General features: G+C 36.1%; 4 protein-coding genes and 1 long non-coding RNA gene across 8 annotated transcripts; 2 read left to right on the forward strand and 3 right to left on the reverse strand.

The window, feature by feature from the left end:
- Window positions 1-860: 860 nt before the first annotated feature.
- Window positions 861-5,554, forward strand: LOC113042915 (ankyrin repeat domain-containing protein 7-like). Its single transcript, XM_026201928.1, has 10 exons — window positions 861-975; window positions 1,064-1,237; window positions 1,457-1,563; window positions 2,306-2,443; window positions 2,722-2,819; window positions 2,941-2,967; window positions 3,689-3,725; window positions 3,815-3,887; window positions 3,981-4,038; window positions 5,182-5,554. Exons 1-10 carry the CDS (start codon window positions 880-882, stop codon window positions 5,334-5,336), a joined length of 963 nt encoding a protein of 320 aa, XP_026057713.1. The 5' UTR covers window positions 861-879; the 3' UTR covers window positions 5,337-5,554.
- A 1,767-nt stretch (window positions 5,555-7,321) lies between these two features.
- On the reverse strand, window positions 7,322-11,876 carry LOC113042916 (coiled-coil domain-containing protein 77-like). Of its 2 annotated transcripts, none has more exons than XM_026201930.1 (12): window positions 11,781-11,876; window positions 11,171-11,215; window positions 10,772-10,931; window positions 10,541-10,683; window positions 10,367-10,463; window positions 10,203-10,284; window positions 9,999-10,081; window positions 9,543-9,691; window positions 9,220-9,469; window positions 8,266-8,391; window positions 7,888-8,040; window positions 7,322-7,667 (listed from the first exon to the last, which is right to left on the reverse strand). In XM_026201930.1, exons 2-12 carry the CDS (start codon window positions 11,197-11,199, stop codon window positions 7,521-7,523), a joined length of 1,419 nt encoding a protein of 472 aa, XP_026057715.1. In that variant the 5' UTR covers window positions 11,200-11,215; window positions 11,781-11,876; the 3' UTR covers window positions 7,322-7,520. The 2 variants fall into 2 exon arrangements, with proteins under 2 accessions (XP_026057715.1, XP_026057714.1); XM_026201929.1 differs by lacking the exon at window positions 11,781-11,876 and adding an exon at window positions 11,471-11,720 and having other exon boundaries at window positions 7,329-7,667.
- A 60-nt stretch (window positions 11,877-11,936) lies between these two features.
- On the forward strand, window positions 11,937-17,167 carry LOC113042917 (haloacid dehalogenase-like hydrolase domain-containing 5). The gene is made up of 8 exons (XM_026201931.1): window positions 11,937-12,238; window positions 13,360-13,563; window positions 13,649-13,761; window positions 14,172-14,265; window positions 14,372-14,405; window positions 14,486-14,660; window positions 14,745-14,933; window positions 15,761-17,167. Exons 1-8 carry the CDS (start codon window positions 12,122-12,124, stop codon window positions 16,170-16,172), a joined length of 1,338 nt encoding a protein of 445 aa, XP_026057716.1. The 5' UTR covers window positions 11,937-12,121; the 3' UTR covers window positions 16,173-17,167.
- On the reverse strand, window positions 13,485-14,482 carry LOC113042918 (uncharacterized). The gene is made up of 4 exons (XR_003275634.1): window positions 14,352-14,482; window positions 14,166-14,254; window positions 13,661-13,775; window positions 13,485-13,572 (listed from the first exon to the last, which is right to left on the reverse strand). It is a non-coding gene; the product is annotated as an uncharacterized LOC113042918 (long non-coding RNA).
- Window positions 17,168-19,047: 1,880 nt separating the features above from the next.
- Window positions 19,048-23,233, reverse strand: LOC113042919 (ras-related protein Rab-19-like). 3 transcript variants are annotated; one of them, XM_026201932.1, is made up of 4 exons: window positions 22,736-23,233; window positions 22,247-22,435; window positions 20,802-20,985; window positions 19,048-19,990 (listed from the first exon to the last, which is right to left on the reverse strand). In XM_026201932.1, the coding sequence occupies exons 1-4, from the start codon at window positions 22,913-22,915 to the stop codon at window positions 19,713-19,715; spliced, it is 831 nt and encodes a 276-aa protein (XP_026057717.1). In that variant the 5' UTR covers window positions 22,916-23,233; the 3' UTR covers window positions 19,048-19,712. The 3 variants fall into 3 exon arrangements, with proteins under 3 accessions (XP_026057717.1, XP_026057719.1, XP_026057718.1); XM_026201934.1 differs by having other exon boundaries at window positions 19,051-19,990; window positions 22,247-22,574; window positions 22,736-23,226; XM_026201933.1 differs by having other exon boundaries at window positions 19,051-19,990; window positions 22,247-23,226.
- Window positions 23,234-25,177: the final 1,944 nt, after the last annotated feature.

The raw sequence follows: 25,177 nt of genomic DNA on the forward strand, positions 1-25,177 counted from the left end.
AAGAAGAAGGGCTCCCCAAGCCCCTCCGAGACGGGGAGCGTGCTGTCGGCCAGCTACGATGTGAAGGAGAAAGACCTCGGGAAAGTCCATAAGGCTGCACTCAACGGAGATGTGGTCAAACTCAGACAGCTGGCCAAAAAGAATGATTTAAACCAGTTGGATAAGGAAAACAGGTAATGGTTGATGAACTGAAACTGTTTTGTTTTTGTAGTGGACAAAGCAAAATGAAAATACGAAATCTTACGACTGACAGAGATTTTCACATGGAAGATTGAACTTGCCACTTGAACTCTGTTAGATTTTAATCTTATAGAAAGTGTGTGTAAGGCAGACATCTACTTCAGGGCTCAGCAATAGTGATTTGGCCAGTAGTTGTATTACTTTTCTTTTCTTTTTTTTACCTTCCTAACATTTTCATTTCCCAACTACAAAAGAATGACCCATATTATTTTTTAAGCAAATACTTTTTTATATTTGTTAGACATATTGGTATTTTTCATGAAATGTAACTTAACGTTCATTAAGTACAAAAAAATAGTCAATTTCTTTAGCCATTTTAAGTAAAAGTTATTTTTCATTAAAATATGTTTTCTTTATAAAAATCAAAATGTTCAACAAGTCGGAATTATTACATCTATAAAGTAACTGTTTCCATGTTCAACATGAAAATTAGAGAATTGATGGGATTGTTAAAAAAAAAAGGTTGTTTTTATACTTGAATGCAGCTTGACCTAACACCAGTTTGCTAAATCTATGTCTAAATAGGTGTTTGGTTATTGGTTAACAGCATGTTTCTTTGGAATAACCTTTATGATATTAAAAATGTTTATTAAAAGAGTGAATAGGGTCTATTTTGATTTCTCGTTCACATTATGATGCATGAAGAATCATTTAATGGTAGCACTTCACTTCTTAGTGGAGAACAAAGTGAAGCTGAACTTATGCGACAATCAGAACTGCTCCGCCTTAATGAAGGTACATTCATTTTGTTCTTGTAAAATCATATACATAGAAATAGTTGCTGACTGGTATGTCTTTTTTTTTTGTTATTCATGTCTGGTAGGCGGTTCAGTGTGAACAAGACCGCTCCGTCTCTTTGCTCTTGGAACATGAGGCTGACCCCAGCCTGGTGGACATCAGTGGAAACACAGCACTGCACCTGGCCACCCGAATCCCCTCCCTTTCTGTGGTGCTGCAGCTCCTGGAACACTCCGCCAACATCAACACACCGAACAAGGTGAAACTATTCTGGCCCACTTCAGATTTTCACATTATTAAACACTACTACGGTACTAACTTTCTACTTAGTGCGTACTGCATAATATACACTAAAAAGCTTACTCATACCATTGGTTGAGCCAGATGCACTTATAGATACAAAAGCGATCTTCTTGCACATTGAAATGTAAGATAGTTAATGCAGTCCAATCTTGTTTTGTTGTGGTTTGATTGATAGGATGGCAACACTCCACTGATGCTGGCTGTAATGGAAAACCATGCAAACATGACTGAGCTTTTACTGAAAGAGGGAGCGGATGTTAATGTCAAGAACCAGGAGCTACGGTTAGAATGACGCTCTTTAATGGATTAGTTAAATTTAATTTTAATTTAATTTAATTTAATTTAATGGATTAGTTCATCCAAAAGTGAAAGTGCTGTAGTCATCTTGGTATTGTTAGGAATTGTTCTAGTGTGCATTTAGGAAGATATAATGTAGAAATGTTTTGAAACTGTGCTCTATTTATTTTATTTAAACTGAACAAACTTAATAAATAAACAGGAATTATAGGACTTATAAACAAATTGATAAATAAACAATAATTATATTATTTAATAATTATATTAAATAAATTAAGACATGATTAACATAAGTATTATTTTATCATTAACATTTTAAATTAGATTTAATTTAGTTCTTTTAAATAATTTATTGTGCATGTTAGTTATTTTATTAGTTTATTTTGTTGTCTTTGTCGTAGTGTCGTATGTTTTTTTTTTTATATATATATATTTTTATTTCAGGTTCATTTTTAGTAATTTTTTGTTAGTTATTATATTGTTATTATATTGTTTTTGTTTGCTTTATTTTTATAGAACATTATTATGTTGGCTTTTGTAAAGTTTAAGTTTCAGTTCAATTTAAGTACAAAATGAAAGTGAAAAATTTTGTCTTCGCAACTAACTGAAGTAAAAACATTATATTAATATTTTAAGAATAAATGTATTTCAGGTAACATAAATGTCTTCTAGTATCTTTTTTGTTAATGATAACAACATGAATTCACATTCTGTCTGTGATTGTTAGGTCTGCGTTGATGATCGCTGCGTGCAAGGGACAGATCAGTATGGTGCGTTTGCTTCTGCAGTACGATGCTGACATCACAGTGAAAGATGATAAGGGATGGTCTTCTGATGATTATGCGGTCATGAATGGACACCAAGCATAAGGATTTTCTTCTTTTGCCTGCTTATATTTCAAACTCACCATTTGATTTTAAATAGTCCTTACTGAGTATTTTGGTTTCACAATTAATGTTGGCAATTTGTGTTGCTACCTGTTTTAAAGCATTGAAAGTTAGGAACAATTGAAATGCTGATTATAGCGACATGTTCACATTGGCAATGTTTCATTAATGGAAAGGAACTTCAGATGTTTTGTGTGCGGTGAAAACAGAAAGCGTTTGATTGTAGGAGCTCAAATAAAGAATTTTTCTGTTCCAGATGTTCACATCTGATCATCGAGCATGGGACGAAGAGAAGATCCCTACAGTCATCCTCCTATTTCACTGGCAGCAAAAAGAAACAGACGTCTGTTCTCGGTAGTCTAATTGTGTTTAACTTAATTTGAAGGATTTCAGTGTTATTTGTATTTGTGAGTCAAGTATTGCTGCAGTGTTTTGATACGGTTCTGTTCCCCCACTGTTATTCCACACTTATCAGGAAGCAGCTTCGCAGGAGCAGGGAAAGGTATTGCCAATGTGTGCCAACCAATGTTCTTTAGATCAGACACATTATTCTCAAAAATAAGAATTTGCTGAAAATTTACTCATTCTCAGGCCATCCAAGATGTAGGCCTAGACGAGTTTGTTCTTTATCAGAACAGATCTGGAGAAATTTAAGATTACATCACTTGCTCAGCAATGAATCCTCTGCAGTGCATGGGTGCCGTCAGAATGAGAGTTCAAACAGCTGATAAAAACACCACATTAATTTCTCTAAATCTGTTCTGATGAGGAAACAAACTCATCTACATCATGGATGGCCTGAGGGGGAGTAAACTTTAAGCAAATTTTTATTTTTGGGTGACCTATTCCTTTAAGACACAATATTAAGATTAGTGTGACATCATTTGGTGTAGCTTAAATTGGTAAATCATGGTGTGTCTTGTCATAGGAGCTGTTCTTTTTTGTGTGTCGTATGCTTACATGCTAGATTAAAGACAGAATCACACCGAGAATTAAATAGCTTTTTGTGTTCTACCAGTTTATAAACAGAACTGCGTGTGTCTTGCAGACAACATTGTTGCCGGAGCTACTTCTCAGTGTTTATTTCTATGTAAATTTTGAACACAAAAAGTTATGAACTGCAGCTTTAACTATGTGGCAAGAAAATGTTTGTATTCGCAATGGATTTTTTTTTTTTCATGCTTGTCTTAAGCGCAGATAATCCTTTATATTACTCTCCTCAGACACAGAAGAAAATACTCACACAGACTCCATTAGCAGGTGAGATGGCATTGATATGATCAAAAAAGAAATGGGTGATAGCAGCTACAAATTATCATTTTATCTAGCATGAAATTGTTCATTTGCAGGGCATCAAAAAGTGGTGACGCTGATTCCTGGCCTTCATCAGATGATGACTACGAGTTAGATTTGAGCCAAAAGGTATTTTTAAGCAGTTCTGAATTGCACATGTGTAATTGATTACAAATATTGTAATACTAGGTACGGTCATATAACGCTTTTTTTTTTTTACAGAAACAGAAGGTAAACTTGAAGAAACTCATAAGCACCTCAAAAACAGAAAATGTAGGAGGTAAGTTTTACATTTAAATGTTTTTGAGATGTCTGTAAGATTTGTGGTTGTGTTGTTTTAATTTGAAATCCCTACCCTGTATCAAAGTCCTTTTAAGGCAACAAAGTCCCATTAGGTGGCCATCTTGAAAAGGATAATAAGCAAAAAAAAACTGCTATTGTCCACTTGTATGGGGAAAGACTGAAGTGTTTAAAATGTTTGAATAAGCCTGTTACATTAACATTTTAAATCAACAATTTACAAAATTTAAAAGGGTCCATTGAGCATTGTGATATGCTGTCTGTAGTCAAAGCAGATCAGAATGCAGACAAATCCTGGAGCGGATCAGAGTCTGAACTGGACAGTGAGGATAAGTGTGCAATCCGCCCACCATCTTTCTAGACCAATCCCCTCCAGCAGCACCTCCCTCCCACAACCCCCTGTAGCAACCCCACCTGCCTCTTTGCCCCACCCACCTCAGATGAGCTCCACTCCCTTCAGCAGCACCCTTAAAGGGTTAGTTCGCCCAAAAATGAGAATTATGTCATTAATAACTCACAAACATGTAAAGCCTCCTTTTATCTTCGGAACACAGTTTAAGATATTTTAGATTCAGTCCGAGAGCTCTCAGTCCCTCCATTGAAGCTGTGTGTACGGTCTACTGTCCATGTCCAGAAAGGTAAGAAAAACATCATCAAAGTAGTCCATGTGACATCAGAGGGTCCGTTAGAATTTTTTGAAGCATCGAAAATACATTTTGGTCCAAAAATAGCAAAAACTATTATTTTATTCAGCATTGTCTTCTCTTCCGTGTCTGTGTGAGAGAGAGTTCAAATCAAAGCAGCTGGATTTCCGGTTCATGAACGAATCATTCAGTTCACCAAATTGAACTGAATCGTTTTAAACGGTTCGCGTCTCCAATAAGTATTAATCCACAAATGATTTAAGCTGTTCACTTTTTTAATGTGGCTGACACTCCCTCTGAGTTCAAACAAACCAATATCCCGGAGTAATTAATGACATAATTTAGATATTTAGGTGAACTATCCCTTTAAGTTAGAATTACATTAAGACTGCTTGGATCTCCACTCAAGTCGAAGCGAAAATTAATTCTGTATTAATGTGAATGGCCTCAAAAGTGACTTTCTCATGTCATTCTCTCAGGGACAGGAGAGCTGGAAGGAGGAACTGCCCGTATGTCTCCTGTAGGATCGGCCTCTGGCTCTCAGGAAGTGAACGTGAGTCTGGAGTCGCCGGACCCCGTGAGCAGAGCAACTCAGCAGTACCTGGAGGTGCTGAAGAAGAACTACATGATCTGACCCACGGTCAGTCCAAACACTGTAAACACAATCAACTCCAGCACCTCATCACTGACCCACAGACACACTCAGCCACACAAAAAACCTACAGATTGAGAAAACTAGAGTGTTTACTAAAGCTAAAGCAGTTATGGTGCCTTATTATGGACACTGAAGAAATAGTTCACCCAAAAATAAAAAAAATTGCTGGCCAACTAAAAATGAGTTTATTTCTTCATGGGAACATATTTGGAGAAATGTAGCATTACATTACTTGCTCACCAATGGATCCTCTACAGTGAATGGGTGCCATGAGAATGAGAGTCCAAACAGCTGATAAAAACATCACAGTAACCCACACCACTCCAGTCCATCAGTTAACGTCTTCTGGATTATATGTTTTTATCAGCTGTTGGGACTCTCGTTCTGACGGCACCCATTCACTACAGAGGATCCATTAGTGAGCAAGTGATGGAATGCTAAATAAATCTTTCATGATTTAAATGGAGTATATTTTAATTTGAAAATTAAATTTTCATTTTGGATGAACTATTCTAAGTCTATCTGAACATGTTCTTTAGAGTTAGGGCTCATTTAACGAAGAATAATATATTCTTACTTATAAAATCCTGCGCACCTGACTGATTCCTGCTGGTCAGGAACCAACGTCGCCATTTTATTTTAATTTTATTTTTTTTGTCAAAATGAGTGAAAAAAACTCTGTAGAGACTGAAGTGATGCTGCCTGTCTGGCTTGTGTTATTAGTCCAGACCACCAAAAGGGCCAAAGTTTCAACACTACAATCAGTTTGTGATCTTTAATCGAGTGTGACAATGCTCTTTTGTGCCTCAGGAGCAAGGGAACTGTGTGTTTATGTCCTTCTGTTGTTGTCTAAGCCATACGAGCGTCACTGAGGTTTGAAGGTACACGTGAACTGAAGCTTTCAGTGTTGTCTTTTGTTTCTATCATAGGTGGGATTTTAGTTGATTATGTATATATATTTTGACTGTTTTTGTGGTTGAGGCATATTAAAAAAGTGTGACATTTGCACCGTTAATATTATTTCCAAGTAATGACAATGTTACATTCTGTTATCGTGCAATATATACACAACTTATTTTAATTTCAAATAACATTCATTTGGAGATGTAATTTTTTTTTAAATTAATGCGATACTTGAATGAGACAAAACTAGATAAGAGTATGTGACAGTGTCACCGCTTCGCTGTGCTCAGGATCAGTATTTTTGTGTGTATGATTGGATCTCACCACGTCATATTTAAGATGTTGCTTAAATTATATTTAACATTTTTTGCATGATATGTTCTTAACTGTTGAGCACATTTCGCCCCCCAAATTCACATTACTGTAATTAAAGTGTGTGTGTGTGTATATATCTATATATATATATATATATATATATATATATCTATTATATAGATATATATATATATATATATATATATATAGATATATATATATATATATATATATATATATATATATATATATATATATATATATATATATATATATATATATATATATATATATATATATATATATATACACACACACACGCATACTTGTTTATAAAAATATATATAGAAACAAATATATAAATAACAAAATTTGCTTTATTATAAATTGTACAAAAAATGCTTACTCTTAATTTGCTAAATGTCAATAAAACAACTGTTTTTATAACCAAATTCTCGTTGCTGGCATTTTTTATTAATTAAAATACAAATTAAATTCAGTTGAACAGACGCTACTATGCAAACACGTTTTATATATATATTGTGTGTGTGTTTTGTTGTGGTGAAATATGACAGTTGCGTGTTTTTAATCATTTTTATCAGATTCATCTGTATGTTTTAGTTTTTCTCAACTGAAATCAGTCTCTTTCAGTATTGTTTTTGTCTCGAGAGGATTCAGATGTTTAAAAGCTATAAAATGAACATGGGCCCTACTGTTGTGTTTGTGATGGTCTCAGACCAGTTTCATAATGAATACAAAAAGCAGCCTTTATTTATCTAATATACAAAATGCAACAGCACAAATAAACACTGAGCTCTATGATGTCCAGCTTTCTTCTGAATCCTTCGGTCAGTGATGTGTCTCAGAGGATGGATACTGGACTAAAGATCACAGTTGTGAGGTGGAGCGGTTATCGTTCATCTTCTCTAACCTCCTCACGGGTCTTCAGCAGAATCTCAGCTCGTTTTCCAGTTTGTAGATTTTGGCCCTCAGGTTCTTCAGCTCACTCTGGACCTTTACCGTGCGGCTGTTGGTCTGCCGAACCTCATGGAGAATCGCCAGGTCTTGATCAGGGCCCACGTTGAGTGTCAGCTAGTGAAAGACAGCCATTAAAATCTGTTAATTAATTAACAGTTAATGCTAATCAATTAATGCTAATATCAATGGCTAACAAATAGTTGCCAATGTCTCATATATATATATATATACTGATATCAGACAGTTTAGCTGATTGTGTGTATCTGAAAACCTCAAGCTAAGGTCGGAGACATTTATTCTAAAATAGCAGTGATATATGAGAGAAATGACTGACTTTAAAGAGATATTTCTCCACGTCTTTGACTTTCTGCCGGAGGAGTTTGATGTCGGTCTTGAACCCCTCCACCTCCATGGCACGTCTCTTCTCCAGAGCTTCATAACGTTTAGTCATCAGCTGCAGACGATTGGCCATCTTATCAGAGCGCTCCTAAAAACAACAAAGCTTAGTTTGACACTTAAGAAACCTCCACATTTCAATAAAAGATTTTCATGTCAAAAGCATCTCACCCTCATGTGCTTCGAAAAAAGTACTTTTTTTTTTTTTTTTATAAACAGAGGAGAGCTTTAGCATGATGTTTAGGCTGCTCTATTTTGTGAGCCACAGAAGTTAACAGTACAAGCATTCATGAGGGTGGCGAGTTTGTTTGTGTACTTTGAAGATCTCTCGGCCCACGTCGCCCTCCTCTCTGATCTGGGACAGGTCCGTCTCCAGGTTCACACACTGCTCTCGGTACATGTCAGCCAGTTTATGAGCCTGTTTCAGTTCCTCACGCAAAGCCTGCTGGGACAAAAAAAAGAAAAAGAAAAAAAAAGACCTGGATTAAATCTTGTTTCAAAAGATGAAGGATAATGTGATTCCTGCCCATAAAAGAGTTTTCAACTAAAGCATGCTTATCCTGCACAAAAATATTACACATTTTAAAATTATGTAATTTACTTGTACAATTAATATGCATACCGTTAGATTATATTAATATAATAGATGATATAAATATATAAACATCACACATAAAATGTATAAATATTATATATGAAACAATAAAAAATAGATATTTATAATGTTTTTTTTCCTGTTAAGCATAAAAACATTTCCTTAAAGTTTATTAATAGGTGAAAAAACATTTATAAAAATAAAACAAAATGACTAAAACTTTGAAATGAAAGTAAAAAATTTGAAATCTTAACAAAAAAACTTTAATAGCAGAGAAATTATAATTAAAAATAACATACAATTTAGATTTATTTTTTAATTCTTTAAGAATATATATAAAAAAATATATATATATATATATATAAATATTTTTATATTCTTAAAGAATTTATATATATACACTATATATATAAAACAATGTTTAGAACGTTAACAATGTACTGTAAATGGAAAATAGTTATTTCCTTTGAAAACATCACATTACTTTTCTCACTAAGTATTATTAATGAGTTTTAAATATCTAGCTGACTTCATTATTTAATAATAACCTCATCATATTTGGGTGTCTTTGGCATAAAAATTTTGTAAAGTTCTCCCTTCAACTTTTTCTAAGCATTTGTGCCATTCCAGAAACCTAAGTTAGTTAAATGAAGCAGGAGATGGGAGCTGTCTGACCCGGATCTCGTCCCGGTGTGTGTGGCTGCTCTCGTGTTGGGGCTGTGAGAGGAGCGGGGCGTCTGCAGACAGAGGCGGAGGCTGCTCGGGGAAACTGTGCTCCTCTCGCAGCCGCTCCTGACAGGAGTCCAGCTCTCGCAGCAGACGGTCCTTCTCCAGCATCCAGCTCTTCTCGTGAGCTCGACCCTCAAACTTCAGCTGCAGGAAGTCCCTGGTGCTCTCATACAGCAGGTTCTGCGTGCGCTGCAGTCTGCACACGAGACAGAGTCCAGCTCAGGCCTGCTGCTCGGGGTTTGTCGAGACAGGAGGAAGGATAGACTTACTTGTCGGTGAGGGCTGTGATTGTGTCCTGGTCGCGCTGATGCTGTACCTGTCTCTCCTCCCGGTGAATGCGTCTGTCCTCCTGCAGCGCCTCCACCTGCTCTTTAGCCAGCCGCGTCTGCTCCTCCAGCTGCGCCTGCAGCGCCTCCACCTGACTCATACAACAGCAGCCGCTCAACACATAGCAAGCTATCAAAAAACTAAACAAAAAAGATAAGCTAGTGCTTATTAAATGCACGAAAAAATAAAATAAAGCTATATGTATACCACCACCACATGATGTTCATCTATTTATTTACATTTAGTCATTTAGCAGATAGAATAAAAAAAGAACAGAGCAAGCTAATGTTAGACGCCTTTTTGCTTTTGTTAATTACATAATATATAAAAAGAAAACAGATAGAAACAAGCAGTAAATGAATGAATGCAACCTTGTTGAGCATAAGACACACACACACCTGCAGCAGTAACGTCTGGTTGTCTCTCTTGTACTGCTCTGAACTTGTGGCATCTTCTCCTTCTCTGGACGATTTCTTGCTTCCTGTAGTTTGAAACGCCACATGCTCATCTCAAACGATGATGAATGCATCAATGCACCATAAAACCACTACAAATTAGTCATTAGTAACCATATACAAAATATAATAAAGCTGAAGGCGGACCTTTCACAGATACAGGCCTCGGTTTCAGCACCTTTGATTCCTCATGTGACCTCAGCTGGACCTTCTTCTGAGGGACTGTGACCTACAACCAAAACAAACAAAAAAAAATCAAGCATAATACTTCACAAATGGCTATAATAAGGTTGATGTGTGTTGTTTTGAACCTTGTGCGGCGGCTCGTGATGGAAATACGTGATCTCGCCTGGATCTGGACCCACCAGCGCTAGAAGATGTTGGATCTTTTTCCGGTCCTCCAGCTCCCTGTGATGATAAAATAATCACTTCAGTGTCAGATATCATGTCTGTGCTCAGCTCTCTGTGATGAGGAGACATCGGACCTGATTTTGAGGCGGTCGTTCTCGGCGTACAGTCGCAGAGCCTGCTCTCGCTCCTGGAACAGATACACCTGCATATCACTGAGAGCGTTCTGGAGCTCTGCGATCTCCTCCTCTCGCTGACGCACCTCCCACTGCAACTTGTGCTGCACAAACACACACACATAACAATAACACAACCAGGGACAGAGGATACACCAGAGCAGGAGCATCATCCAGGAGACAGGAGATCACCTGCTCCTCCGCGGTGCTCCTGTACTTCTCCAGCATCTGCAGCAGGTCCTCATGCTCTCCATCAAACTGTGCCACCTTCTGCCTGTAGAACTCCAGCAGCTCACGGGACGGCCGCAGATACGCCAGACGCTCAGAGACCGAGGGCAGCGGAGACTCACCACTGACCCAAACAGAGAAAGAGGGGCATTTGGGATTTCAGATAATGTTATAAGAATTTATATATTAGAACATGTTATTATCATTAAGTTTAATAATTTAATTTATGCATTTAGCAGACGCTTTTATCCAAAGTGACTTACAGTACATTCAGGCTATCAATTTTTACTTATCATGTGTTCCCGGGGAATCGAACCCCCAACCTTGTTATAATCCCTAATCTTATCATATACATATATTTACCTTTTACGTTGTTTTGTAGGAGAATCCATCCTCACAGAGTATGGCCTAAATTAATATATATATAAAAAGACTTTAATGTGATGCACTCAAAAAAAAAACGTGAAAAAAGTACAATAATAATACAAATTAATTATTTTAAATTACATTGTTTCACATATCGATTTTTAAGGTGATTTTTTTCTAATATAATAATCTGTAGCCGATCAAACTTTAATCTAAAATTAGAGTACTTTAAAGACAACCAGCAATATATTAATATTCATAAAAACAGCCTAAAGTGAAGCTCTTTTGTTTACATACGGGTGTGTTCAGTCAGTTGTCATGGAAACAGTGACGCTTCGCGGTGGGAAATTTGAACGAACAACGCGTTTATTGCTTATCTGATTATCACTGCAACTGCTTAGATTATAACTTCAGTCACTTTATGTGTTCATCACCCTGTCGGATGTGCAATGATAATGTTGCCGAATAAAACCAGAATAGCATAAATAACGGTAGTTAATAATTTAACTAACCAGCTACATCTGCCAGCATTTTCAATACTTAACACACGCTCACCCAATTAAATCATTTTTATAATAATATCCTCGTGTTTATCACGAATAGTTACCTTCTGCAGGCGTGTGTGTGTTCGACGCTCGCTTTTAAAACACGCCAGTTACAAACCGGAAGTGTCGGTGTTTAATCGAGCGCGTTCTGACTGCGTACCCTGCGACGCAGAGTCTGCGCAACAGCGACGCAGCCTGACGTGAGTTCTACCCACTGTTTCCTGCGGACACACACGCACACACTGCACGTGGACACGGATCCCCTATGTACCCTTCAAATCTAGAAAAACATGTTTGACAGCTGCTGATAGCATGTGAGCTAATGCTTTGCCACGCAGGAGGAGTCGTGCACAGGTCAAAGTTTTAGCACTGTCTTGCTTCCTCGTTTATTTCGAAGAAAAACATGGCAGAGATTTTTCCCCGCTTGAATATGTTTAGAATCGGGTGGAGAGGCGTGAAACTGAGCAGGAAAGTCACTAATGCAGCTGTTTCTGCGCAGACGCGACGCCGCTATAGCACAGTGAGTACACGCTCATTATTATTATTATCGTTCATAATTTAATCCTCAATAATAATAATGAGCCAACAAATACCTCAAACCACAGCAAGACGAGAAATGTCATGTGCCCTTAGGCTTGTGTTGTTTTGAGCCATCTAGAAAGAATTTTCTGTCCAAAAAAGCACATATTATATTATAATCATGTGTATGTACACAGTTGTGTGTAATTATATTATATGATATTAAAATCATTTCTATGGATATTTATATAATATAATAACAAATATTCTATACTTAAATGTTATATGAATATATATGGATATTTATAGACATTTTTATATAAAAAATACAGTATACAGTACTATATAAATAGACATATCTAATATATATATATATTATATGTAATATTTTAATAATATAAATAAAATTGCATATACAATTTTACACATATATACTTTTAATTACATTTTAATGAAAAGAAAAGCAACAAAATCTGATTCTCAAATATGGCAATAATGCACAAAAAGTGTCTAAAAGCATCTGACAGTCAGAAACGATGGCCAGGTAAGCAGTCTATGGTGTTGACACACAGCCTTTGAAATTTGGCAAGAGAATGAAACTTTTGCAATTGATCTACATGAATTTTCACCTGGATTTGTGGGATGTTTCCCCCTAAATAGTACAGCGAATGTGAGTGGACTTTCTTAAGGTTTCGCTTTCCTTTTGCAGGATATTGAAATCAGTTTTAAAGCAGGAATAAAGCTCCTTGTCATTAAAGATGTTGTGGCATCATGGTTTTGTTTGGGCCTGAAATTGGTCTGTAACTTGAAGGTCATAGGTTCAAATCCCTGCTCAAACTATCACCATTGTGATCTTGATCAAGACATTTAACCTCTAGGAAAACCAAGGTTACAGATTACAGAATATCTTCATGGAACATGATCTTTACTTAATATCCTAATGATTTTTGGAATGAAAGAAAAATCTATAATTTTTGTCCCATACAGTGTATTGATAGCTATGATGATTCTATAAATCCTCCCCAAGCGACTTAAGATTGGTTTTGTGCTCCAGGGTCACAATAAGTGCTAACAAAATAATTAAAACTTGCAGTTGATATGGATGAGGATGTGTGTGAACAGGAGTGCAGCTTGTTTGGGCTTCTGTTTGACATTGACGGGGTGCTGGTACGTGGACGGACACCCATCCCTGCAGCCAAACAGTGTTTTAGGAACCTGGTGGACGGCGATGGAAAGTACAGGGTTCCTGTGGTGTTTGTGACAAATGCGGGAAACTCTCTGCGAGAGACCAAGGCCGAGCAGCTGTCTCACCTTCTGGAGGTTGAGGTGAGACACCTGACGACAGGTGAAACCACAATTAGTCACATCCTCCCACACATAACATGTGATTTGTTTACATTTCTCCACACAGGTGTCACCAGACCAGGTGGTGCTGTCCCACAGTCCTCTGCGGGTTTTCACTCAGTTCCATGACCTGTGTGTGCTGGTGTCCGGACAGGGACCCATCGTGGAAGTTGCACACAAGTATGCTTCTTTACCTTAATTTTGAGGAATATAATTACATAATAGTTATAAATAATTATAATTCTAAAAAAATAAATGTATATTTTAATTATAGTTATTTATTATTATTTAAATATTGTAATAATTATTACTATAATTATTTTTATATTTAAATTCTATATAATTACTATAATTATAATTAATAGTATCATATATATATATAGCTATAAATATAATTATTGTAATAAACATTATTACAAATAAATATTTTATATATATATATATATATATATATATATATATATATATATTATAAATGTTATAAATGTTAATAATTTATTATAACACACACACACACACACTTTTTTGACATATATTTTATAATATAATATGTATAGTTTCTGTTTGTTTTTGTTTTTAATAACCTCCAGTGTAGGTTTCAAGAACGTTGTGACCATTGACATGTTAAGGGAAGCGAATCCTCTCCTGGATGTAGTGGATCACAATCGCAGACCTAAAGACATGGTGAGTAGAGAAAATGATATTTGAATATGTGTCAGTATTAGCCCACTATTTGAACAGATTCCTAATCTTAACCATTTAGGACTGACCATATAATGTACTTCCCCAGGTTCGCCCATCTATGGATTTGCCCCCAATAGATGGTCATTTTCACTCAACTGCTTTCACTCTTTGTTCTGGAAATCTGTGTCCATTCTTATCTGTGATTACCGTCACTTTACAGCTGTCATCCTGTTTGGCGAGCCTATCAGGTGGGAGACCAACTTACAACTGATCACTGATGTGCTCTTTACCAATGGGAGGCCAGGAAACCCTGTGACATCATTGCATTACCCACATATCCCCGTTCTGGCCTGTAACATGGATCTACTGTGGATGGCCGAAGCCAAAAACCCTCGGTCAGTGTCAGGAAGATATTTTTTTCAATTCAATGGCTAAATGGTGGTTAAATCTAGAAAGGAATGATGTTTGTTTGTCATTAGATTTGGACACGGCATGTTCCTCGTGTGTCTGGAGAGCATCTATAAGAAGATAACAGGCTGTGAGCTGAAGTACGAGGCTCTGATCGGGAAGCCCAGTGTTGTGACGTACAACTACGCTGAACTGCTCATCAGAAAACAGGCCGAGAAACTGGGCTGGACCCGACCGGTCGAGAGACTTTACGCCATTGGGTGAGTAAATGATTTGATGTTTTGAAGACTGAATGGTCAAATTTAATTGACCTTGAGTTCAATCCATAGCATATACCACTGGTCAGAAGTTTAGAATATTTAGAGTATTTTCTGCTCACCAAGGCTGCATTTCTTTGGTGAAAATTATAATATTGTGAAATATTATAACAATTTAAAATAAATGAATTTTCAGGATCATTACTCCAGTCTTCAGTGTCACATGATCATTCAGAAATCAGTCTAAGATGATGATTTTTTTTTTAGAATTTTTGTTGAATAGAAAGTTAAAAAAGAACAGAATTCTTTTTAAATAGAAATCTTTTGTGACATAATTAAAAAAAAAGACTTTACTGTCACTTTTAATTAATTTAACACATCCTTGCTGAAAGGAAATATTATTTTCTTTCAAAAAAAATTAAAATAAAATAAAAACTCCTGCTAACCCCAAACTTTTGAATGGTAGTGTGTGACATTTCCACAGGAACACTAAGCGGCAAAAACTGTGCTCAATATAAATAATAAAAAAACATTTCTTGAGCAGCAAATCAGTATATTAGAGGATTAAGGATCATGTGACATTGAAGACTGGAAAAATGATGCTGAAAATTCAGCTTTGCATCACAAGAATAAATTACATTTAGCAATATATTCAAACAAAAACATCACAGTTTATGCAATATTACTGTTTTACTGTATTTTTCATTAAATAAATGCAGCCTTGGTGAACAGAAAATACTTCTTTTTTTTTTTTTAGAAACATTAAAAATCTAATTATTGAAACTTTTAAACCGGTAAAAATGTCTGATGCATGTGTATCTTTCTCGTAGTGACAACCCGATGGCTGATATTTATGGTGCAAACCTGTACAACCGCTACCTCAAAGCGATGCATCGAACCCGTGCGCAGGCGCAGGGCGGCTCGAGCAGTCAGGTGACCGGAGACCTGCAGAGTGAAGCGTCCGACGATGCCAAAGGTTCAGGACGGGTGATGGTGGGAGGCTCGTTCGATCACTGTCTGCCCGAAGGCTGCAGCTCCATCCTGGTCTGCACGGGTGTCTACAACCGCGATCACCAGGACCTGCCCTCGGACCCCGAGCAGACGGTCACAGAGCAGCGGATCTTCCACGGTCACCGGGACTTCCGCTTCGACCCCAGTCTGACGCAGCCCTCCTTCATCGTTCATGACGTTCGGGACGGGGTGGAGTTGGTCTTCCAGCAGGAGGGTTGGTCACTGCATTAAACCATCGTTAATTACTCCACATCTACCTGCCATGAGTCACGAATAGGGCTGCAAAAAAATTAATACACACATAGTATGTACGTGACAAAAAAATATTTTTTTTAACGATTAACCGCAATTAATTGTTTTGCAGTTGTCGAAACGAAATCAATCCTCATTATAATTCCTGTCCATGTCCTCTTTTTGGCGATTTTCGAGCCATTTTATTTTTCCTGTTCATCTGAAATGATTTTAATTTTAAATATCATAAATGTTAATTAACTGCATTGAATTTTGTTAAGTTAAATACTCATATTTCTTTGTCACTTGCCCTCTATTTTAAATCATGTTTTGCATTAGAAAACCTGTTTCCAGAGTAAAATATATGTAACGTAATTGTAAAGGTGTGTATATATTTGCGAAATTTGTCAAAAGTGTAGCAATCTATAAAGCGCAGCTAAAAATAGACTTATACGTAACTGCACAAGCATACAATTGACTGAGGCCCATTTCTGCTTGGAGTAAAACAAAGGCAGCTTCATATCTTCCAATTCACCTGACTTTATATCATACAATACAACATTTCTTATTTCTTACACTTTTTCTTAAGGTGATATCACACTGGGAAAATATAATATATATATGTTTCTGTGGCTAAAATACATGCTAAATATATGTTGCAAACTTTCAATTAAATAGATTCTTAAAATAAATATATACCCAAATATATTTATAAATGTATTTCAGGGGCAAGAAAATAAATTTCCAATCTTACAGTAGCCTACATTTAAGTTAAATATAATTGTGGATATCCTATAAGAGATCAAATGGTAGGTTTATAATGATTTAATAATGTTTAATATTTTTATATATTGCAATATTGTATTTTTTGGAGCATTTTAAATTGTCCCTTGCTAATGTGTTATATGTTTGCAGGTGTTATAAATAACAAATCAAGTTTTGTTTTAAATGCAGCATATGTGAATGCATTTTCTTAGACTGAAATATATAGAGGTCAAAAAAAAATTTTTAATTGAATTTTTACATTTAGAATATATTTAAAAAAAAAAATAGACAAAATGGCCAAAAATATATTGGTAAAAAATCTTTACATAAATATATTTAAAAAAAAAATATTTTTTTTTTTTTCTTGTGCTGTTGGAAATATAATAAACCAAACAGCTTTCTGTTGGTCAGTGCAGCAAATCTATGTGACCTGGTTGTAAAATCGGTACGAGGAGCTTTTTAGACCTCATGTGAAAATCCTTATCAGGTATATTCACACAAAATGACTAGATCTCCCCTACAAAAATTTGCAGAACACCTTAAGAAAAAGTTTAAGAAATAAAGATGCAATGTTAAGTTGCACAAGTAACATCAATTGTAAAAAAAAAAAAAAAAAAAGTTTTTTACACTAAAGCAAAACAGGCTTTAATTAATTATATTTTTATGCAGTTACATTGTCAATTTTTTATCATAATAGAGTTTTATTAAAATACATACAGATACAGTGTTTTTCATCCACTTTACTGTTACTGCAGTCTGCTGTTGAACTGGTTCGTGTTTGTTGTGTTGATGTGCTTTGCCCCGTGGGTTAATAGTGTCACACCTTGTCCCAAAGCATGTCTTCATGCTCAATCTTTTCTAAGCAGTGACCCTTCTTCTTCTTCTTCAAAAACTATTGTGAAATGTAGCACTTCACGTTTGAATGAGTTTCGCAGGAAGACGTTTACATTCTATACAAGCCGAAATCAAGTGCACCATTTGGGATCTCAAGTGGCTTATGGGTAAATTGTAATGAGCTCGGACAGAGCATTGAAAAAGATATTTTTACAAACACAAGGTTAAACGTTTGCAGCAAGGAAACACATTCATCCATGATGCCATACTACCTCCAATAGGTGGAAGTGTGTCTGTTGTCTGATATATTTGCCATTAAAGTTCACATACGCCTCAGTTTTTGTAAATGTGAACACTTTGGTTTGCTGTTTAACACAGTACCTCTTAAGCATCGTTCACACAGTTCGTATACTTGCGTTTTGTTAGTGCTGTTTTGTAATTGTCTTATGTACACAAGTCGGGTGTTTTGGGCATCATGTCGTACTGTATTTTCAGGTGTAATTCAAGTTAAAATGAGTTCCAACTTTTACAATCAAAACGCAATCGTGCGTGAACTGACAACGCTGTCAGTGAGCAACAACAAGCCGCGTGATTATTCTTGATTTGTTTAATATTTGAACGCACAAAATCCTCAATTCATATCTAGTACTTTAAATATATTAAGTGTTACGAAAAAACAAAGAAGGGATTTATGACGTACTGTTTGTAACGTTTTATGCATTTAATTGTACTGTACACAACCGACTGCAGAATAAATGTCCCACAAGAGGTCATCTGTAATATTGTACTTGTATACATGTTCATTATAATAATTAATTAAATGGATCTACATTTTCAGAGATGTCTAATTTGTTTTTACACCATATGCACAATATTAAAGCTGCAGTAGGTAACTTTTGTAAAAATATATTTTTTACATATTTGTTAAACCTGTCATTATGTCCTGATAGTAGAATATGAGACAGATAATCTGTGTAAAAATCAAGCTCCTCTAGCTCCTCCCAGTGGCCCTATTGCCATTTGCAGAAACTCCATCCGCTCCTGTTAAGAAACAACCAATCAGAGCTGTGGTCCGTAACTTTGTTTGTGTTCAAAATGTAGAAAAATGTATATAATAAGCGAGTACACCATGAATCCATTTTCCAAACCGTGTTTTTAGCTTGTCCTGAATCACTAGGGTGCACCTATAATAGGTGTTTATATTCGGACTATTTTAGATTGCTTCGGGGATACCGCGGCGGAGTAACCCAGTACCTTTGTGATTCTTCATAGACATAAACAGAGAGAAGTAGTTCCGGCTACGATGTTCTTCCGCAAGACGCAAGCAGTTCTGTTTATTAACCGCTAGAGCGTCAAAAGTTACCTACCGCAGCTTTAAGCGCACCATATTTGTGCGCGCACTCAGCAAAGCGTCAAAGGTTTCTAATGGCACTTTGTTTTTTCAGCATTGAGCAGTTTAGCCAATCACAGAGATAAATGTTGATTTCTGGAACGCAGTGGCCAATCAGGCGATGGAATCCTCTCAACGCTTAAAACACCGGAGTTTTGAAGTTGCTAAGGTCGTAGTTGCTCTCAAGGAATCCTCTCATCATATAAACAAAGTGTAGACACAGTGTATATTAAAGATTTCTTAATTGTAACGGACATTTGTAAGATTGAGATAAACTGAAATATATGACAGCTTTATAGTAATTATAGTGTGCAATATGCAGAATTTCCTATTTATTAGCCGCTATGGATAAATAACTACAGGAATAACAAAGTGTGGTAAACGGTAAAGCTGTTTGAGCAACAAAACAGTATGTTTATGATTATAAATTAAAATAATATGATAACCAAATAGCACTTCAACCAGCATAACTTAAAATAACTTGAAGTGAATTACATCGGAAGCCTTCCAAAATGGAAGATTCCAAAATTTTGAAATCTGTCGCTTGCCAGTCAGCAGTCACATGACCTCTTCTCCAGATGTTCTCCTTCATCTACTGGATGAGAGTCTGAGTGCAGGAAAACAGTCGGTGAATCTGATTGGCTGTCCTGATGGACTATTCCTCCATGTCGCTCTATGAGTTCCCGTGCCATCAGTTCGAACGCTTCCTCGATGTTGTGATGCTGTTTGGCCGAGGTCTCGAGCGCCGCCAGTGCACCTGTCTGCTCCGCTAGCGTGCATGCGTCCTCAAACAGCACCTGCCGCTGAGCCTCCAGGTCACACTTATTACCTGCAGCACAGAAAATATATTATGAATATCGAGTTTGTTTGCTGCTAAATGCCTCAAGCATATATCCTGAATAGTTTTCAAAGATTTGATTCAAATAGCCAATGATAGAGATTTTAAAAAAAGAGACTGCAAAGAGAAATGGGACAAGAACTAAGTAAAAAAAACTAACAAATGAATCATTGTCAATTTAATAAATTAAATCATAAAAAAGGTCACATGCACATACAATATATATATATATATATATTTCTGCTGTAAAATACTAAAATGGTTTTATTTTAAAATTCTGCTGTAAAATAATGTATGTGTATGTGTATATGTATGTATTAGTGCTGTCAAATGATTAAATCAAATCCCAAAAAGTTTTTGTTCACATAATATATGTATGTGTAAAGTGTTTATTTATTATGTATATATAAATACACAGTAAGAAAAATGATATTTATATAAAAATGTATTTATATATACACAGTACACGCACATATATTATGTAAACAAAAAACTTATTTTGGATGTGATTAATGCAATAAACGTTTTATTGTATTTATATATATATATTATTATTATTATTATGCAAAAATATATGTATTAAAAATATATTTTTATAAAAAGTATTTATTTATATAATATACATATGTATTTATTTTTAGCATAATAATTTTACCTGCATATCATGTGACCATTAAGTGCCCATGTGAATGTCTTAAATGATTGAATTGTCTTTTAAAACCTTAGGGGGAGCTCAAGTAAATATTTTATGTCAAAGGGGTTCAGCTGGCTGACAAAAAGGTTAGTGACTCGCAGCTCTGACCTATCAGAACGAAGACCACGTTGGCGGCTCCATACTGCTCCACACCCTGGATCCAGTGCGGCAGAGACTCGAAGGTGGGCCGTCGGGTCAGATCGTACACGATCATGGCGCCGTGAGCGCTTCGGTAGTAACTCTGTGTGATGGTGCGGAAACGCTCCTGTCCTGCCGTGTCCCAGACTTGCATCTGATCTCAAGAACATCACACAGATCCACAGACACCATCACAAATACATCTCTTGAAAATCTCAGGTGTCTCTTCTAGACAGCAGTGAGACTCAGTGGAGGCTCTTTAGAAAAACACTCCAGTAATCTCACGTCTACTGAAGAGATCACGGTCTCAAACTGTGCTCACATTTACCAAGAAACAGCCAAAAGATCTGCAGTCAACGTCTGAAATTAAACATGAAGAATGCATATATATAGCTCTACATTAAGTCTAATTCTTATTTTATTTCTTTAATTCTTCTGTATGCATGATTCTATTTTCACAGAAAAATGTTTAAAATCAATATATACATATTAATACTATTATTATCAATAGATAAAATGCATTTTATGTATTGATTTAAATTACACACAATATATTTGTATTATTCTATTTTGATAGAAAAATATCTGGGTTATTTTTGTATTTTGTGTATTGATTGAATTATGCACACTCACACAATATATATAATTGTATTGATATATTTGATATATTTACCATATTTAAATATAATAATAATGCATTATATATATTCATTTAAATTCATTTGAACTATTTATAATTTTTTTACAAATATTTATTGTAGAAAAATTTAAATGAAATGCCTATAAAAATGAAATAAACTTTTTAATACATGAAATTAATACATACATATAATTACCGGTCATACATTATGTAATTTTATGTATTCATTTAAGTTAATTTCCTATTATTTCATAATAATAAATGTCTGAACTGTATTTATTTAATATAAAATAATGAAAATAACTTATTTAGTTAAATATTATTGCAATTTAAAATAACAGCTTCTATTTGAATATACTTTAAAATAAAAATTATTCCTGTGATCAAATCTGAATTTTTAGCATAATTACTCCAGTCCTTACTTTTTTCAGGATTCTTTTATATATATATATATATATATATATATATATATATATATATATATATATATATATATACACATAAAAAAAAAACAGCATTTGTTTAAAATGGACATCTTGTGTTACAATATACACTACCGTTCAAATGTTTAATTTTTTTTTATTAATGGATAATTTTATTCAGGAAAAATGTGGTAAATTACTAAAAATAGACAGTAGAGACTCATATAGTTAAATCAGTATATTCGAGTGATTTCTGAAGGATCATGCGACACTGAAGACTGGAGGAATGATGTATATGCATTCAATCCTAAACAGCCTTTATAAGAAGAGATCTTTGCTGACTTCAAGCTCACCTTCACCCTCTTGCCATCGATGTCTATCGTGCGAACGGTGAAGTCCACTCCAATAGTGTTGTGCTGGCTGTCACTGAAGAGCCCAGACTTGAAGCTGTGGATCACGCAGGTCTTTCCCACATTACTGTCACCAATCAGGATGATCTTGAACAGAAAGTTACAGCGGTCTTCTTCCTCCTGCCCTGTGGACTGCATTTCTGCATTAAATACTCACAGATCGTGACCCACAGACCCTGAAATGATTCATTCAGGGCACCAAAGTCACAGCTCCAGTGCTATTTCCACCATATCAGCAATCAGTTCTCTGAAGACAGGCCTTTTCTGGAAGCTAGCACGAAAATCGCATATTAAGAAGTCACTATACTGCCCAAACAAAGCGCGTTGACCTCGTCACACAGCATTAACTCAACATTGACTCATTTTTTCTGCCATGTCCCTTGTTTTCTGTGAAACACTGAGTCAAATGCAAACAGACACACCCCTGTCTACCTGCGTCTGGAGGTGAGACGTCCAGTCGCCTGCCCACCTGCACCACTGCCCGTTGCAGTTTGTTTGTAGATATTGCAATCTATTGGAAAAGAAAATGTGCATATTTAACGTTTTACGTATGAGAAAGCCTTTTAGCCATCTAAGCATGATTCTCAAGTAAAAAAGAAAAGATATGAACATATGCTTCTAAGAAAGCACTAGACTACAAATCAAACACAAAGCAGCGCTGCTGTCTTGAAAGGTGACCTTTGCTCAGCAGAACAGGATATAAACACATAACTCACGTACACCGTCTTGCTCTATTGCACACAATCACGGGTCACATTCGTAACAAATGAGACAAACTCCAGATCCATCTGTCACTCAGTCTTATAAACCACAGAAAGAACAGGCAGTGGCACTTACAGTGTGTCTGCTCCAGTAAAGTGTGTTTATGTGAACGTGGAGGGCTGGAATCTACAGTAATGTGTGTAAACGGTGAATGCACACCCACACACACATCATTAGCTGAAGCGAACACGAGGCACTGCTGCTCGCCGGACAATACACACATCTGTGTGCTTGGCTCTAGGCCTGGTTCAGAGGTCAGAGGTCTTTGTGTCTGGTCACAGGTTGACTCGGGGAAATGCAGATAAACCAGTTAATGACTCCTCCTGGTTGACTCAGAAAAAGTATTTTGTTAAACTACACCATGACAGTTTACCTTGAGTACAAACACTGGTTGATCTGAAAATTATGCTCAATTACATCAAAATGTAAATGTGTAACTGGACAATTTATTTTTCTTTTTAAAGGAAATGTGAATATTTGACCATTAAAAAAATTAAAAATGTTGCTATATGCATGCAAATGGGTTTTGGGTATTTTTTGTAACTAAAAACCAACATTTTAGCAAATTGTGCATTTGAAATAATTATTTTTTATTATTTCCACAAATGTTAAATATTTAGTTATATTTTTGTCGTAAAAACTTAATAGATTTTAAATAGTATATATATATTTATATATATATTATATTTATATATAATATATATATATATATTTTAACATAAATATTCTATAAAGATACTTAAAACAATTGAGTTAATAAAAATGCTATGTATATATTATTTAAAATTGATGTAGATAAATAAATCCTTTAATTTATCAAGGATGCATTCAATTTATTAACATTGACAGTAGAGACATTTATACTGTTACAAAGATTTTGACTTCTCTTTTGATCTTTCAATTCATCAAAAAATCCTGAACAAATTCATCACACTTTCCATAAGGTGGAGACCTGGACCTCACTGAAGTGTGCAGGAGGGCAGCTGCCAAACTCTCTTCGACTGGCCTTCACAGCAGGAGGTCCAGGGCCCAGAGAGAGATTTATATAATGGAAAGAGACTGCCATCGTGCACTTCCCCTGCCAAGCAGCTGATTCCAGCCGTTCCAGCATGTGTGGCAGAGGACGGATGCTTGTTCACAGGAGGGGGCGCAGTGTGTGAGAGCAGAATAGTGAAGGGAAATTGCCTGTCCCGCTACAGAATGCAGGTATTAACTTCCTGGAACTGCTGCCAGTGTTTCTGGTATAAAAACATTTTATATAGTTCCTAAGAAACCGCCACGTTTTGATCAGATCAGAAACACAATGGCGATGGCATACATGAATTAACAAGGGGGCACACACTCCCCTCAGCTTCACAATCTGGAAGGAAAATTGATTGTGTGGGGCACAAAACATTTCCAGTCACTACAGGCAAAGCATGTCCCGGGCATAATGAATGTTGGGGTGGGTCTCCTGTCCAGGGGGAATCCCCTTTACGGAAAATAGACTCTCCACCCTCAGGTAGTGAGCCAGCTGTGGGAGCGGTTCGGCTGTAGATCTCTTCGCCTCGCAGGAAGACATGCATTGCCCATTATTCTTCTCGCTGGCGAGAGAAGGTGCGCCTATGGCTGTGGATGTGCTAGTGCACCCGTGGCCAAATGCACAGCTTTATGTATTTCCTCTGCTGAGTCTAATCTTACCTACATTAAAAAGAGTATGGGAATGCAGTTATACTGATCACCCTGAACTGACCAGGGAAACTGTGGCTGATAGAGATAATGTGACACATGTGCGACCAGCCCTGGCCTCTCCTGCTGCGCAGAGACCGCCTCTCACAAAAAAGTGGGTAGATCTTTCATCGAGCCCATAGACATAGTGGCTCATGAGAGGTAAAATTGAGTGTTATGATTCGCGAACCCGCTCCGAACTCCCGAACTGATTCAAATGATTCACGATCTCCAAACTGACTCAAATGATTCGCGATCCCGCTCCAAACTCTCGAACTGATTCAAATGATTCGTGATCCCGCTCCGAAACTCTCGGACTGATTCAAATGATTCGCGAACCCGCTTTGAACTCCCGAACTGACTCAAATGATTCGCTAACCCGCTCCGAAGAGAGGCAGAATTTTC

The sequence above is a fragment of the Carassius auratus genome, chromosome 25, assembly GCF_003368295.1.
Source record: "Carassius auratus strain Wakin chromosome 25, ASM336829v1, whole genome shotgun sequence".
NCBI classification, from domain to species: Eukaryota; Metazoa; Chordata; class Actinopteri; order Cypriniformes; family Cyprinidae; genus Carassius; species Carassius auratus.